This window comes from Myxocyprinus asiaticus, chromosome 4 (genome assembly GCF_019703515.2).
Source record: "Myxocyprinus asiaticus isolate MX2 ecotype Aquarium Trade chromosome 4, UBuf_Myxa_2, whole genome shotgun sequence".
NCBI classification, from domain to species: domain Eukaryota; kingdom Metazoa; phylum Chordata; class Actinopteri; order Cypriniformes; family Catostomidae; genus Myxocyprinus; species Myxocyprinus asiaticus.
The window spans coordinates 45,190,047-45,206,881 of NC_059347.1; the positions used below are offsets into that span (position 1 = coordinate 45,190,047).

The window sequence follows — 16,835 nt, forward strand, 5'->3', positions numbered from 1 at the left end:
TCAATGGCAAAGTAACATGGGATAATGTAATAAAGTTATTAACATTCCAGGACTGGAGGCACACTAGGCATAGGATGTTATTATGCATGAATGTATTACTCAGTATCATTTGACTTGTTTGACCTCAAAAGAAATTGCTACCACATCCTCAGCTTTTCCAGCCAACTTATACTACTGCAGTTTAGGTAGTAAAGTCAAACTAACATCAAAATTAGTTCTGCATTTACATTTTTGGATTTAATGGTGTGAAAGACTTCCTAATGCAGAGTACCATGCCATTATGTCTCAGACAACAGTGTCAGACATTATAGTGGAATATGTCTGAATGAGCCTACTTTTCATTAATAACCAGTATCAACGTGGCAATCTATAAAGTGTCAGCTGTATAAAGAGTCTGTAATGTTTTTGCTCGTTATGACAATCAATGATAAAGGACTTGGCCAGCGGGTCCGGAGCGAGTCAGAAGAGAGACGAAGATAGTCTCCGCCTCTGTTGTGCCTACCCACTTATTACTAATGCAGATCCAGGCGATTGGACGGCGGCTGGGTGCTTTGAAGTGCTCCCTCAGATCTTCAGTTCGAGAGTGTATATGCGTACGGAGGGTGTAGTGCACACACCGGAGCGCTCACGGACCGACGGAATGCCCATTTTTTGCCACGACATTTAGCATTATTTCTGTTGTTTAGTTTGTTTTCATTTATTTCATCACAAGTAAGCAAGACTTCTCTTCGTTTTTATTTTGTCCTCGTTTTCGCGTAACGGACTCGTGATCGTTCTGGGCTAAAAGGCAACATTGATTCGTTGACGGAACGATGTGGAGACGGAGTGTACGTTCTTCCTAGAGACTATAACGCCTCTCCTTCATTGGACTACAGACAGAGCTGTTGTTTCAACGGGATATTCAACTGTCAGTAGAAGAGGATATAATGTCGTTTGGTTCTTTGTTGAATTATTGAAGACATTGGATATCTTTAAATGAAAACTGAAGGACACCCGCCCCGTCGTTGCCCTCTACAGGTCTCTGATCCGCCCCGATCCAGATGAGCGAACTGCCTCTTGGATTTGCAGTCAGTGCACGGAACCAGAACCTTAAAAGTCCTTACACTCACAACGTAAGTTCACCCACCTGTTTACGATACCAAACCGACTCGATCGCCTTACTGCCGTTCAGTGATCCCGCGCGTCAGGAAAAGAGGCTGCCTATACGGATTCTCAAAATGTTGACCGCTCACACAAGTCACATACTTCACCCTGAGTATCTCCAGCCGCTCAGCTCCGCGCCAGTGAGCATTGAGGTAAGAATAAATCATACTGAAATGTAATATCTGTTCTTTACATTGGCCACTCTTACTTTTTTTTTTTTAATTATTAATAAAAATATTCAGAAAGGCTTTGATCTTCCGGTGCGTTTCTTCTGAGCGAAAGGTTAATATATTTTTATTAAACCGCCGCGTATCGGTGAGCATTTCTCGCGCTGTTTTCGTTGATCATAATTACGTACTAACTCGCGCGCCTCATTGCGTTAGTAAAGTTCACAGAATTTTCTTTGAGATTCTGAATGCGACGCAGCACGAATTAAAAGGATAGTCCGGATCTGGAATGCTGGAGCGCAGAGGCCGTGTTCCACTAGCTGCCAACATTTAATGCTTTTACATTTCCTGATCGGCACTGACGTTTGTTTTCATTGTCCTTAACACCTTTCTCATATTTTAAAGCTTCCGTTTATCTAACACTTTTAGCTTAAGTCAGCAAGTCATTAAAAAGTAAATAAAAAAACGTCGCGCATTGCACTTGATGTGTATACAATGCTGCAAAAGTATAACATGTCAAATAATGTATATAGTCATATAATCCACCCCACACAATTTAGAAATTTTAAAATGTGAATGTCTTACAAGTTTCAAGTCACATTTTTTATTTTTATTTTTGTAAAAGTGCATATTTGATGTACTTAAGACTCAATAAATATAAATATTCTAACCTAATTCCAGATTATTGGTCACCCTCCTTCTGAATGTCTGAAAGTCATTTAAGACATCTATTTGACAGAATAGGTTTCAGAATTAAGTGTAATTTCTGTCTGTATGTGAGACTCGAATGCCAGCATTGTTAAAGATATTCTGGGAAACATTATTTAAGTAATTTAAGTTCATTTCTTGTTTCTAATTTGTCCTTAAAGCTGGATGCTAAGAAGAGTCCCTTGGCATTGCTGGCCCAGACCTGCTCACAGATTGGTAAACCGGACCCCCCTCCCTCATCTAAGATGGGATCCCTCTCCTCCAGCAGCCATGGAGACAAGGACGGCCGTTCAACAAGCTCCAGCCTGAAGCCTGGGGAGCATCAGAACCTAGATGACAAGTCCAGCTTTAAGCCTTACTCTAAAACTGGATCAGAATGCCGAAAGGATGGTGCTGGGATCAGCTGCTCAGCTGATAAAGCAGGGTTCAGATTGACAAATAGTGGTTCTGCAGCGGTGACATGCCCCTCCTTGCCCCCACATGCCCCCTCTCCACGGGCCAACTCTCCTTCTCAGCAGACATCAGGACAGTCACACACACATCGTCAGTCTCCCCTCTCGCAGAAAACTGCACATCTACAAAACGCCCTTATGGACTCCAAACCTGCAGGCTCAGACCCAGGAAATGACAGCAGCAGTAGTGGTGGTGAACGCAATGGGAAAAAAGATTCAGACCACAGCAAATCAGGCCTGGACATTGCACAGATAGCAAACTCCAGTCATGTGCGTGCTAGTGCGAACTCTAGTAGTGCCAGTTCCTCCAGCAGTCCTCAACCTGACAATAAGGCTGACCCCCAGCCCCCTCAGCCTGGCCTAGGTGCGGGCCATATTGCTCCTGTGTCTCCTTTCAAACCAGGCCACTCTGTTTTCCCCCTCCCATCATCCACCATGGGCTACCATGGCTCCATTGTTGGGGCCTATGCAGGCTATCCTTCTCAGTTTGTGCCTGGGTTGGATCCTGCTAAATCTAGTTTAGTTGGTGCTGGAATGGGTGTTCCAGGAAAGCACCCAAGCTCAAGCCCTCTTACAGGAGCTTCGCCTCCCTCGTTCATGCAGGGTTTGTGCAGGGACCCATACTGCCTCACCTACCCCAATGCACCCCATCTTGGGGGCAGCAACTGCTCTTCTTGTGTCCATGATCCTTCATCTGCCCTTAAGTCTGGCTTCCCTCTTATGTATCCTACCCATCACCTCCACTCCCTACACCCCAGTTCTCTGTCTTCTAGCGCCACCTCATCTCTTTCCCATCCTCTCTATACCTATGGTTTCATGCTGCCCAGTGAAACTCTCCCTCATGCCTGTAACTGGGTCTCAGTGGGTGGCCCTTGCGACAAACGCTTTGCCACCTCAGAGGAACTTTTGGCCCATTTGCGTACACACACAGCTTTGCCAGGTGTGGATGGAAAGCTGCTCTCTGGCTATCCATCATCTGTCTCCTCTGCCGCCTCCTGTCACCTCCACCTGCCTCCTCCCAGCAGCCCAGGGGCCCTTCCCAGTTCCCTCTCCCTGCGTGGGTCACCAGGTTTAGGTTTGGCCCGGTACCATCCCTATGGAAAGGCTCATTTGCCAGGAGCCCCATCCCTGACAATGCACTCTCTCCCAGCCACAGCACCCTACTACTCACCTTATGCTCTATATGGTCAGAGACTAGGCTCAGCTTCTGCTCTTGGGTACCAATGATGGAAAGATTATGGACAGTGTAAAGATAGTGGCATGAGCTTGATGGGAGCTGGAAAGCACAGGAGCATGCAGGATTCTCCTAAAGTGAACCAAGCAAAAACACAGGATAGCTATATTCGCTATGAGGAATAAAATTTTATCTGCTTTGGATGGCTATTGTTTAATAAATGGTCACTCAATTGTTTTTTTTAGGATATTAGGGAACCTTTAAGACCTTTAGGTGGAGAGCTAATGAGAAAAATGCAGATTCACTAGAATGCGGGAACTCGTTTTATTTTATTTCATCAATTTTTTCAATTTACCAAAAGTGTGTATTTATTTTTCACTTGAGCGCTTGTTTTCTTTCTTTCTTTTTTTTTTTTAAGGGACATTTACTGCCCAAATGCATTATCATTTTCACAATGGAGCAGTATTTCCACTGTATGAATATGGTTGCTTCAATCATACACTTTGTATACAGTGTTTGCAAACTTGGACTATGACATTGTCTCTCAGACATAAAATCTTTCGTTTATTGTCACTTTCTTTTGCGCATTAGATTCTGTCCAACTCGGTCTCTTTATTTGAGAACGAATGAGCATGACCTGGTCAACTGCTACTTTGTTCTGTATGATTTACCGTTTATTTTGTACTTGTACAGTTCAAAGAATAAAATGGAAAGATGTGATATATTTTCTATTGGAGCTGACTCTGAAAGTTGGGGATGGACGTGGAGAGGGGAAGAGAATTCAAATAAGAGTACTATGTTGTGATGGCAGCGCTATCCATTTAACAAATTCTTATTTTGTGTAATAAATGATACTTGATTACATTTATAGATGTGTTCTTGTCCCTCTGTTCTCTTTCATATGTATCTCTATCTGTAACACCCTCTGTATCCAATATGTGATCTTAAGCAATCCTCATTAGATCATAGTAGTCTTTTAATAGCTACTTGCAACAGTAAAAAGTTATATAGGTGAAATCTTCCAGCTGTTGAACTACTTTTGAATACTTTGACTGCTTTGAGCCATACATTCCTTGAAACATATCTTAAAAGCTGCTGTGCTGTTTGCCTCCAAATATGTTCGAAAAGAATGTATACACTGAATAAACCTTTCATAAATGCTTATTAACATTATCACATATAGTCAGCTCATACAAAAAGAGCTTCTTTGTTTCCTGTTTATATAAAGGATTGCGCCAGTACTTGAGCAACTAATCTTTGACTTCAGCTTTGTGCATTGCTGACAGTTTTGTTCCCTATTAGTCCATCCTATTAACACACAAAATAAGGCTCTCTTTCTGTTTACTGTTCTGCTTCTAATGTGAAAGTGCAGTGTTAGTCACTGCTGTTTGTTTGTGCCTCTGCAGTATTGTGTAAAGAGCTGCCTCAGCACAAGGGAGGATTGGGTCTTAAATAAAGCTCAATGATAGCCCAGTAATAATCCATGGGAGCCCTGCACTCACTCCCAGCACGCTCTGATGGATTGCCTTGCTACACAAAGGACATAAGATGACAATGGGAGGATGTTAATAGAGAAATATTTATCAAATGCATGACATGACCCCCAGGAGTGCAGTCCCTATTGTTTGACCCAAGTGTGTTGTGTACTATGGGTTCAGGGGGAAAACTTGCTCAATGCTGCATTACAAAGAGGGTCAACATTCAAGATGGTTCATGTGATTGTGTAACAGTGGTAGTCTTAATGGATGAAAGAACATTTTGGGTTATAGAAGTGGTCAGTTCAGCGTGTACTCTTCTTGAGAACCATTTTCAAGAAACAGAATAAGTGGGGGTGCTGCTAAGCGGTGGAACGAGCCAAACACACACACACACACACGCACACACACACACATTCACACTTCATTAGCACTTCAGACAGGAGAGGACGCAGCACAGGTGTCACTTGACAGGGCCATTAAATGAATAGATCACTCCAGCAACACTGTTAACTCTAGCTCTCCAGCAAGGGCACAGCATACGGTTCCTCTTATGGGAAACCAGGAGGTCAGGACTAGAAGAGGAGGAGTGGGGATAGAAATAAATACTGATTATATATTTGGTGTGGGTGAAAGTCGTTCCGTTTCCCAATACCCAAACCCCAATTTTAGTAAGGCACAAAACAGGCCTACTGATCGCGAACAAAATGACAGTTCACTTTCTGCCACTACCTACTCACTACCATCACAAAGCAAAAATATGTAGAGACTGCTGTAAAGAGAACCCACACTTAGAGTGGCTTTGCAGTTTGTTGACAAAAAAGGTTCAGATCTAAAAGAAAAGTTCAGTTAAGCCTAATTTAGAATAAATGGACTTGAATAACTTCCTGTGAGCTCTTGTAAGATTCAGAGAGGAAGTTGTTGTAATGGAGTTAAGGACTATTTGAGAACAACCCAAGAGAGCTGATCAAACAGTTCATAACTTGGTTTATGTTGCCCCTAATGGAATAGTAATGAAACTGCACCAGACAAAAGGAAAATAAATTGCTGGATTTTGTAAACGATGTGTTTGTTTATATTAGATCACCCATTTTGTAGAAATTAGAAAATGCAGACTGGGTCATGAAATCATGTTTAAGGCCTCAAGCCATGTTCTAAGCATCCAAATACACAGCCTTTTGATGAAGAGGTTAAAAGGAGGGAATGACTTTACATTTTATCCAATGGAGATGGATTAATCTTGCTATTACCTCATTCACACACGTTCATCACATTCCTGCTCTATCCTTCTTTCCGTATTTCTCCTCATCAATCTATCTCTGCCATTTATCTTTCTCTCCCTCCTCTCCCGGGCTCCAGCTGAGTCAATATGCAGTCACTCTGTTTCTGTCGCCTGCTTGTGGAGGGAGGGGAGCTGGATGGATGTGTGGGTGGGGGTGTGGAGTTAATTTAGTCCCTGACCAGTGTCTTCTCAGCAGGGCTACACCTGTTTGATTGATCTCTTTCTCCCGTTCCACCCCCCCCACCCCCCCCCCATCCCATCCCATCCCAGCAGTGTCCCGGGCAGGCAGCCCTGCAGCCCTAGTGATTAATGACGACAGGGTGTGGAGCTGCTCCTCAATTAGCTGCCAAGTCTACAGCAACTCATGAGCCTTACAGCCCCAACCTGAAAAAGAATGAGAGAGGGAGAGAATTAACCCTCCTCCCTTCTCTTTGTCTTGTGCTGTCTCTATTTAGAATGTGTCTCTTGTCTCTCTTCACCTGCACCATCTTTCTCCCCTGGCTTCTCTCTTCTTCCTTTTTTTTTTTTTGTCTCTTTGATTGTTACCTTAATGTCGACTCTCTCTCCCTTCACAAACTCCCATGTACATTACACTCAGATAATTACTGCATGAGTGCTCTGATGATTGTTTGCCACAGTAAAACAGAACAGACGTCTCTCTTTCTACAGCTTATAAAAAAATCAATCACACAACTGCTGCTTCATGACAAGAATTCCATTAACAACTTTCCACAACTCTTCATCACTGAGACCACATCACAAAGTACCACTCCACAAGCATGCAACAACAACAAAAATTGTGTAGTGCACACCTCTAGTGCAGTGATCTCTTAGTTATCCCATTTGTCAACCAAAACTATGTGCATATGTGGCAACAGCCTAAAACACAAATGTACGAGTGTGTCGCAATTATGACTAACCACTAATAACGCGCATTCCACCGCTACAGCTGGATTCCATTTGCAAACACGCTGGGGGAGCTGGCACCAATGTCACGAAGGTTGTGCTCTTGCAAAATCGTGTCTTGGCACCAGAACAGTGGGGTTAAGATTGATCCTGATTCCTGAGTCATGCCCAGAGTGACAGCTCCTTTTCCTGCTCTGCTGTGGGAAATCTTTCCCAGTTACATCCCCCCTGCGATCTCACATAGCTCAGGCTTCCTCTATAATATGTCTGTAAGCAAGCCTCACATAGCCTTAATGGAACTAGGACTACATCGTTTTCAGAATTAAAGTTCTCAAATAATTTCAAAGGGCCTCTGTAAGTTCTGCAGTATGGAGTAGTGACATCTGCAGGGCAACAGTTTCTATTATGAAATTATTTTGATTAATTGCATGTCATGATTGGATAGCAAACACTTTGTCATCCTACTGCACTCTGTGTGCACTTCAGTGTCAGTATTTATAAACCATCAGCATATATTTCAAACAGCTAGCTTAAACATTAATGTAACATACTTTGTTTTAATAAGATTACTTTTGAAATGTAATACTGGCACACTGTATCTTGTGAACATCACTATGAGAACAGTGCTGAGTAACAGAGAGGTTTGAAATTGTTTATGTTACCTGCTGTGCTCAGTCACAGGCTTGGCATAACATTGGCATAATGTTTAAATACTGCTGTCATGTGCAGTCCAGAGTGAAGCTGACTTTATGACATAATTTATAAACTTCCAATGGGCAATGTTATGTGCAACCACAACACAATGATATGTTAAACCCAAAGTTCAACTCATCCATTAAACACCAAGTATTAGGCTGCTGTCACTGGCATACTCTGGGCATGTTGGAATGGAAAGAACTGGCAATGTTTTCAGACAGTTCTAAAATAAATTTAAAAGACCCACCTTGGTTTTTAAATGATTTGCTGCTGAATATTGCACTGTTATGAAATGTTAAACGTGTCTACACACACGCGTACACACAACCGAAGGGCACATAAGGGTATAGAAATCTGTCAGGTCTTGTTTAATGAAATATATAAAGATAAAAGTACTCTTGTCAACACCCTGCCATTTTTCTTCATAATGTGACAACCCTGTACATACCACACGGCTCTGAAACCTTCACCCAAAGGTTCTAGTCACCAGGTTTTCCACCTCTTTTGGGGTATTTTCTGGGACCTTCAGTGTGTGTTTGTGTGTGAGGTAGCAAGCGTACACCTACAGTCCAGCCAAGTTCATGTTATGAGAAGCGGCAGGGGTTTCTTTAGTAAGAGCAAAAGTTTTCCAGAGCAATGTGATTATTTGTACTGACTCAACACCCCCTCCTTTAGCAGGAGTGATGGTAACCACTCCGTCTCCTTGCCCCGTAAGCTAACCCAGCTGTTCTCAATGCCATTTTGAGAGAAAAAAACCAAAGGCAGGACAGGACAGAGAGCGAGAGAGAGAAACTGGCAGGGAGAGGAACAGACCTGATTATCCAAATACAGTCATTAAAGGGGAAATGTGTTTTTCAAACTGTCAAGATGATTAATGAGGGAGAGCAAATCCTCACAAATGCTCTTGTTTAGTCTAACTGGCAGACATGATCCTGGCCACTGATTAATGGCAGTGCTGGTGTATGAGGCCACCACGAGGTGAGATGAGTGGGTGGGTGCGGGGGGGGGGGGGGGGGGGTGGGGGTGGGGGGGGGGTTTGTGGAAGGATGTGCGGTGTGTTAGTGCAGTAGAACATCACAGGATGTTAAAGAGAAATAGAGAGAGAGACAAGATAAAATATATAAGATGTAAAAGCAGATTTATCTTTTAAACATTTTTGAGGGTTTATGAGAGTAAACAACACGGTTGTATGGCTTCACTTTACAAATATGCTCATTAGATATTTTTGGCAAAACGTGCAGTGGGTGAACAAATACCATACAGTGATTTATGGCATAAATAACCACAGTAATAATTATACACACTCGCTGTGAAGAAACAGTTGTTAGTGTAAGAAGAAAAGCAGACTCTGTCAGTGATGAAGGAATCTCAGCATTGTTTTGCTGTGGTCAAATCATGGAACACCTTAGTGTTTAAGTGAATTTATGTTTATGTTTGTGTGTGTGTGTGTGTGTGTGTGTGTGTACAGGTTTGCTTGGTTTACGAGGACATTTTTTTAGGTTACAAACTGGTAATTACAAGGGCATTATGCTATAAATGTAATTTATGAGGACATTTCTAGTGTCCCCATAATTCCATTCGCTTAAAAAAACATCCTAAACGAGTTTTTATTTTATTTTATTTTTTTATGTAAAAATGCAGAAAGTTTTTTGTGAGGGTTAGGTTTAGGGGTAGGATTAGGTTAGGGGATAGAATCTATAGTTCGTACAGTATACAAATCATAATGTCTATGGAGAGTCCTCATAAGGATAGCCAACATGTGTGCATGTGTGTGTGTGTGTCACACAGCTGACCTAAGAAGTCACTGATTTTCCTCTGGCAGGAGCTAAAGTGCTGATACCTGGCTATTTCACTTTTGCTGACCTTAAAGCAGCTACATCATGCACGCACACACACACACACACACACACACACACACAGCCACTGCTTTAGATTTCTTTTGCAATATGACACAGAGCACACATTCATTAACCACCATTATCTCATTGACAGTATTGGAAACCAATTGATGTGCAAGCTATTCATCAAGAAGGCAGACAGGTGAACAATTCCTGCATAGGCCGCAATGCTATGCTGGGAGGACTTCTTTAGCCTCACTGGTTACAGTCTGTTCGAACCAAGGTAGAGAAACATGGTGGGTAGAACATCTGTTCGAATATGATCTTGCCACTAGTCTAGTAGTGTTGTTCTACCTTTTTTGCCCCAGATACAACTCATCTTTGCATAATTTTCAACCCTTCTCTAAAAAACTTCAGAAAATGTAATGTGCTTAAAAAGCTGTTAGGTAGGAGTTATAGTGCAGTGGGTTATACTGTATATGGCTGTAGTGCTTGTGTGGGTATCACAGGTTTCAGTCCAGCCTACAATCCCTGATGCCCTGATCCCATTCCTTTTTTTCATTTGTCAGTTGCCTTGGATAAAAATGTCTGCTAAATTAATAAATGTAAATGTTTTAAACAATTCCCAGTGTACAGACATTAATGCATGGGGGATATGTGTGTAACTCAGTAAGAAGCACCAAAGACAATTATTTCAATGTAAAAATACCTGCTACAGATCTTCAGTGGCAGGCAACATTATCCGTGCTTTAGACTACTGGCTGTTTGTTTTTTCCTTTAAGCCTAGTTGTTTTTGTTTACATGATCTCCTTGTCACTCTTTTCTTTTATTTACTCCCCTACATTAATTAGACACAAACAGCTGTGAACCTCTCTGAATGTGAGAGAATTTAAGGCTGCATGTCTCTTTTCTCCCTCCTCATCATTGCCATGTTCTGTTCTGTTCCCATAAACCCCTTACTGTGTCTCCTCTGAAACACACAAGTCACAAACACCAGCACACACACTTTCACACAGTGTACCCTTGTAAATCTTCATGCTACATAAAGGGCAGGACAGCCCTATAGAAGATGTTGAAGAGAATCAAGCAGAAGACTTATGCAGCAAGGAAGAGTTAATGTTTGTAAGCACAGCCTATATCAGCCTGGCCTGTAACACACACACATATTTGACAACATCCATTAATCTGGCTTGTAATAAATACTCACACAACACCGAACAGCTTCTATCAGTCAGACTTGTAAGTAGATGACAGCAAGAAGAACCTAAGCATGCTAATTTACCAGCTATCAGTATAAATGATGACATGGAAAACGAGAGGAGGAAAGGGAGAGTTAGTTGGCAGTCCAAAACTCTCAAGAGTGATATCTAGATAAACGTATCCCTCATTAGACTGGTTTCTGATGTAACCGTGAGAAGATAAGTCATGTCAAAGAGGGGAATGAAGACAAGAAAAAGCTCAGAGAGGGAAAGCAGAGCGGACAAGAGGGAGTTCATGGTGGGCATGGGTGGGAAGACTGGGTGGAGAAGTCAATGGTTCTGAAGAGCTGAGAGTAGTGCAGCTGTGTGTGTGTGTGATGGGGCCAGAGATCCAAGCTCTGTTTGTGTGTGTCAGAGGGAGTAGTGATTAATCACCCACAGGCCTTGTTTCTCTTGCTTCCTTCCTCAGCAGTGATGTCACACACACAACATCACATGTCAGCCTAATGGACATGGGCAGACAGTGGCGAGAGTTGCCCTGGACTCATATACAGTCACACACACACACACATATGCATGCATGTATGTCAACAATGCCATGTTCCACTGAGAACAAACAAACAATGCAAAACAAAATAACACAAAATTTCACTACTTGATTTGTGGCAAGAGAGTCTGAGATGTTCTTTGTTTTGTTCACTGATTATGTGGAATAGAAAGAAAAAAACAGGAGAGAAAGATGTGTGTCAGAGAAAAAGGAGAATGTGCGGCAGCAAAGAGAGAGAGAGAAGTCAGTGTTTGCATGTTTGATGGTTCCCAGCCCTGTCAGAGAGCTGTCAGAGTGTGATTTATGGTTGTGAGACTCACAGCAGTCCTTGCTGCCAGTTCAGTATTGTTACAACTGACATCTAATGAGGCCAGACGTGCTTTCAAGCACAGCACTTAACACAGGCCTCCATCTCCACCAGTCACAGGCCCTCATTTCTCCTCTCTCACTCTCATTTATTTTTTGAATCTGGGGTGGCAGACCAGGGAAGGGAGGAAAGACACGGTCTTGCTGTGAAAGCTTACAAAATGGAGAGAAAAGATTAAACTGCAGACATCAATATAAGAGAGGCTTTTTTCCCTCTCTCTGCCCCTCCTCCTTATACAACAACATGGAAGCCAGCACAATGACAAATTAGAGTAGAGCGAGCCTTTATATACTGATGACTTTGCTTCGAAAACCAATATCTCACCGTTTTTCTACGGCATTCAATTTTTCATCTCTGCTCCGATGCTTAGTAATTGTTTGGAAGACATTCAGCGCTCTGGTTTAATCGTATAGGTGGCCGAGTCATTTTGAAAGAGAGGAAAGTAATGCTGGATGAAAGCTCCTTGGCTTTGACTCTTTCCTGATCTTGGATTTCTACTCCGCTCTTCTCTGGGCTGCTAGCTTAGTCAGGACCCCTAGAAGTAATCATAAACAGAGCTGCTGGCAGCGGCACCCGCATACTGCGCTCCCTCCCTACGCCCCCTGCTCTGGTTCCTTGTCAGACGTGATTAATGGCACACGGGCCCGGTGCGCTTTGCGTTGCCAGTTCCAGCGATGTTCCCTTGATACTTAATGAAGTCTGACAAACTTCTTTTCCCTCATTGTGTTCCAGTTATTTTTCCCCGCTCCATTTAAGAGAAGCCCTTTGTAGCTAAATTTGCCACCGCCGCAGAAAAACCCAGGTCAGAGTTTTTATATTTATTGTGTAGTCAAAGTGCACAGGCTATAACACTGCTGGCGATGTCGGCTGTTTCTCAGGCTGCTCATGTTGTTCATACTTTTTGATTGTTGAGTAGTTTTGATTCCAGTCAGATGTTCCACAGTAAAGAACAGAAGGTCACTTTTGCCTATAAACCAAGGTCTCAAACACATGCATTGACTTTACATATGGCCACCCACTGTATTATTTCCAATAATCCTCTCTACAATGAATTTGGGGGAAAATGTTAGCCAGACAATTTATAATAACCATTAATATTATAAGACAGTTTATTTTAACCAGTGATTAGAAATTAAAATAATTTTTAAAAAATTATAGCTATTACTTAATATCTTTATGCTGCTGCATTGTAGACTACTCGATTAAACAAATGTAAAATTCATTTAAGGGCACTAAAGGGATTAATTAGGCTACTATAGAAAGGAAATAAAAACCAACCATACATTTTCCCAGCATGTGTCCATCAAATTTGTGCAGGAAAGAGAGGAAGTTAACAGTGAAGTCATGTGTCTCAGAATTGGTATTTCTTTTCATTTTTAAGGCACTTTGTTGTTCTTGCAGCACTTCTTTCAGCTTAGTATTTTAGCCAGCAGGGGGCTCTCTTGTTGCAATTAAAAAAAGCAATTTATTGTGAAGGTGTCCTGATCTTTGCCCCTTGTCACATCCAGTGTGGTGAGCAGAAAAATTCTCTTTTCGAGCATTTCAGTGCAATATGAGATGCTATATAAAGCTTAACACACAATGAAACTGTGTAGGCCTGCATTTAGTGTGGTGTACACCTTTAGCAGTCAGCCTTTTACATTTTAGCGATCAATTTTTGGAATAAATGCTCATTATCCTATCTAATTGTGTAGAGTCATTTATGGAGTTTAAATCCTAAAGAGAAATACTTCCGATTAGAACTAGCAGTATACTGGACACTTAAAACACTGATCTACTGTACTGTTGTACTCTGTGTTGTTGAGTCAGGTTTGTACCAGCAGAGGGCTCTGTTGTAATATAAAGGTATAGTGTAGAACATTTTCAAATGTTGTTGTTGTGTGCTGCATTCTTACTTTTGCCATTATGATGATTCAAAGTAAATTCTGGATAGTATGCAAAGTTACTTCCAAGCTACTTTTAACAGGGCTCTCTGATTCAGAGCTTTTACTGTGCAACTTTTGAAGTTTGTTATAAGAAGAGAAAGACAGAGTACAAGACATAATGTAAAGCAACAAATAGAAAAAAGGGAAAGTATTTTGTGTACAAACATACACTGTGTTTCCACACATCACTTCAACACACTTTCACTACAATTCACTGACATTCACCATGAAGAAAGAAAAAGAAAGTAAGTAGAAAAAGAAAATGACCACAAAACGTTATCGAGGCTAAGGCTGTAAGAAATGGTTCATGTTGCTAAAACAGGATGAATATGAGGTGGAAAAAGTCTTAAGCTGGCTGGAATTAAAACTAGAAGCTGCTTATGACAGCAAGGGAATGGCAAAGCCAAGCACACGATTTGCTAACAGCATAATGACCACTCATGTTTACAGCTCAATCTTCAAAGCCAAGCTAAGCAGCGTTGTATCAATGCCTCAGCATGTAACCTTTCAAATGTTGTTGAAGGGAAGCAGCAAATCGTTTTTGTGAAATCTGATCTACAAAACATGATTTTCATAGACATATTCATGACAGCACACTCAACCACTGGAGCTTATTGTGATCTTTAATACATCTGTACTCAAGAGTGCCATCACTTGTTTATAAGTAGTATAAATAATAACCTGCTTCAGCCATTTTAACTCTCAAGCTACTACATAGTCCACCATTTATTGCAAATAAATGTAACCAATTTATTTTATTTAATTTTTTTCATAAGATAATCTTCAACTCTCCATCAGCATTGGAGGCAAATGTAACCTCAACTATTTCTGATGATGACCACTGTTCTGTTCGATGCAAAAACAATAATTTTTGCAGTTTCTTTTCAAATATTATGTGGAAGTTGACAAAAAGCTAATTAATAAATAGGCTCTTCCGTCTTCTGACATAACTTTGGATGCTCCAGCTCGCACCAAATAATGGTCGAACGAGTGTTGGCAACAGCAACGTCTAGTTTTAAATAAATAAACAATGTAACAAGAATTGTTTAATGACAATATTCTACCTGTTTTACCAATTGGTTAGATTTCACATGAACGTGCGCGTGCACACTTTGATGCCAAACGTTTCAGGTTTAATTAATGAACTGTTGTATATAAGCAATAACACACTCACAATCGTGCTATATGGCCCTAAATCAGCACTGCTGTGATTACCTACAGCCAAATCACAGCAGTGCTGATGTAGGGCCATATCGCACTCTTGCTTGTGTGATATTGCTTATATACAACAGTTCAATGAACAAGTACATTTTTAAAAATTAGGAAAAACTGAGTACGGTCATAAAAAAATGCATTTGTGCATGGAACAACTTTCTTACACGACAGATCAGAATCTGCCATTGCTGGTTCAAAACAAATGATGCGTCCAAGCCTTTTTTAGTAATTCAAAAATGTCACTTTAGAACTAGTATCATGGCTTGGGCTGTTTCTAACAAGTTATTGGAGAAACAAGGATGTGTGTGTGTGTGTGTGTGTGTGTGTCCAGGTATTCCCTATGTCGTGGGGACCAATAAAATCTGAAATTTTTGACATTGTGGGGACAATCAGTTGGTCCCCATGAGGAAAGCAGCTTATAAATCATACTAAATTATGTTTTTTGAAAATGTAAAAAATGCAGAAAGTTTTCCGTGAGGGTTAGGTTTAGGGGTAGGGTTAGGGGATAGAATATAAAGTTTGTACAGTATAAAAACCATTATGTCTATGGAGAGTCCTCATAAAACGTGTGTGTGTGTGTGTGTGTGAGAGAGAGAGAGAGAGATGGCGCGTTTGCCATCATCTGTTGCCACTCCCAAGCAGAGATACTGTCAGCTTTCTCAGTGGAAAAATAGCCATCCAGCCAGGGGTATTCCTCTCTATTTCGCGGTAGCCAGTGCGCAAGAGTCTTTCACTATAGAAACCGCAATCTCCTCCAACATTTTGAACAGTACATCCTCTCCAATAAGTTTCGGTAAGAGGTAAGCGCCTTGCGTTTGAGTAATTAATCAGTCTGTTGTGTCTCTCAGTGATGAGCCTTAATGCTGAAGTTGTTAATTTAAAGCCGTTTAAAGCTATTTCCTAGCTTTAGTAGTGTAGTAGTAATACGAGCGATCACATAGTGCTGTTGAATATAAACACTGAGTGATGCTGTCACCTAACTGGCATATATTACACACAAAAATGGTCTTTTGCCGTCACCTGCTGGCTGAAATATGTAATGTCAAAAAAACGTATGTAAAGAGACACATACAGTAGCTCTTAACACATCTGGACTGCTCTTACACTTTAGTTAAAAACAGCATAAACACATGTGGAGGGATAAACACGGTGAAGCGTCCAAGTGCTGATGGTGTCAGACCATCAGTACTCATAGAACGTCTCTTGTCCAATCAGATTCGAGGACTGGAACTAACTGTTGTATATTACAATATCCACCTTTTTCACTAGCAGCGAAATTTCTCATTATGCTTAGCGTGTTCTTCCAACGCGGATGCTACAGACTTCCGCTTCGCAGCTTATTCCCATTACCATGCACTGAAATATCACTAACAACAGTCAAAAATGAGTGAACAGTCCGTGTTTACTTAACGTAAATCCCTTTCTCACTAAAGGCCGTGTGTGGACTTTCGGTTTCGACGGCAGTCCCTGAATAGATAAGTACACAATCACACACATTTACATGGTAAAGTTACTGGCTCTAGCGCTCTCTGCACGCGCCCTGTATGTGTGTGTGTGTGTGTGTGCGTGTGTGTGTGTTTGAAAGAGAGAGAGAGAGAAAATTAACATATATGATGCGCTAGATTTAATTACGTTTTTTGTTTACTAGTTCAATATGAAAACAGCCAAATTGCGGACATTTAGGGAATTTAGAAATCCCTACTGGTCTCTTTTTACGGTTCGAAAAATGAGGAAACATCTA

At 41.4% G+C, this 16,835-nt stretch overlaps 1 protein-coding gene across 1 annotated transcript; it reads left to right on the forward strand.

The window, feature by feature from the left end:
- Positions 1-565: 565 nt before the first annotated feature.
- On the forward strand, positions 566-4,512 carry LOC127440079 (zinc finger protein 703). Its single transcript, XM_051696461.1, has 2 exons — positions 566-1,295; positions 2,180-4,512. Exons 1-2 carry the CDS (start codon positions 1,041-1,043, stop codon positions 3,695-3,697), a joined length of 1,773 nt encoding a protein of 590 aa, XP_051552421.1. The 5' UTR covers positions 566-1,040; the 3' UTR covers positions 3,698-4,512.
- The last annotated feature ends 12,323 nt before the right edge of the window (positions 4,513-16,835 follow it).

Excerpts from the sequence above, each read along its gene's own strand:
- LOC127440079 (XM_051696461.1), top strand. The coding sequence starts at position 1,041 with ATGAGCGAACTGCCTCTTGGATTTGCAGTCAGTGCACGGAACCAGAAC. Across the intron at positions 1,296-2,179 it reads CCGCGCCAGTGAGCATTGAG|CTGGATGCTAAGAAGAGTCC; the intron begins GTAAGAATAAAT and ends TTGTCCTTAAAG.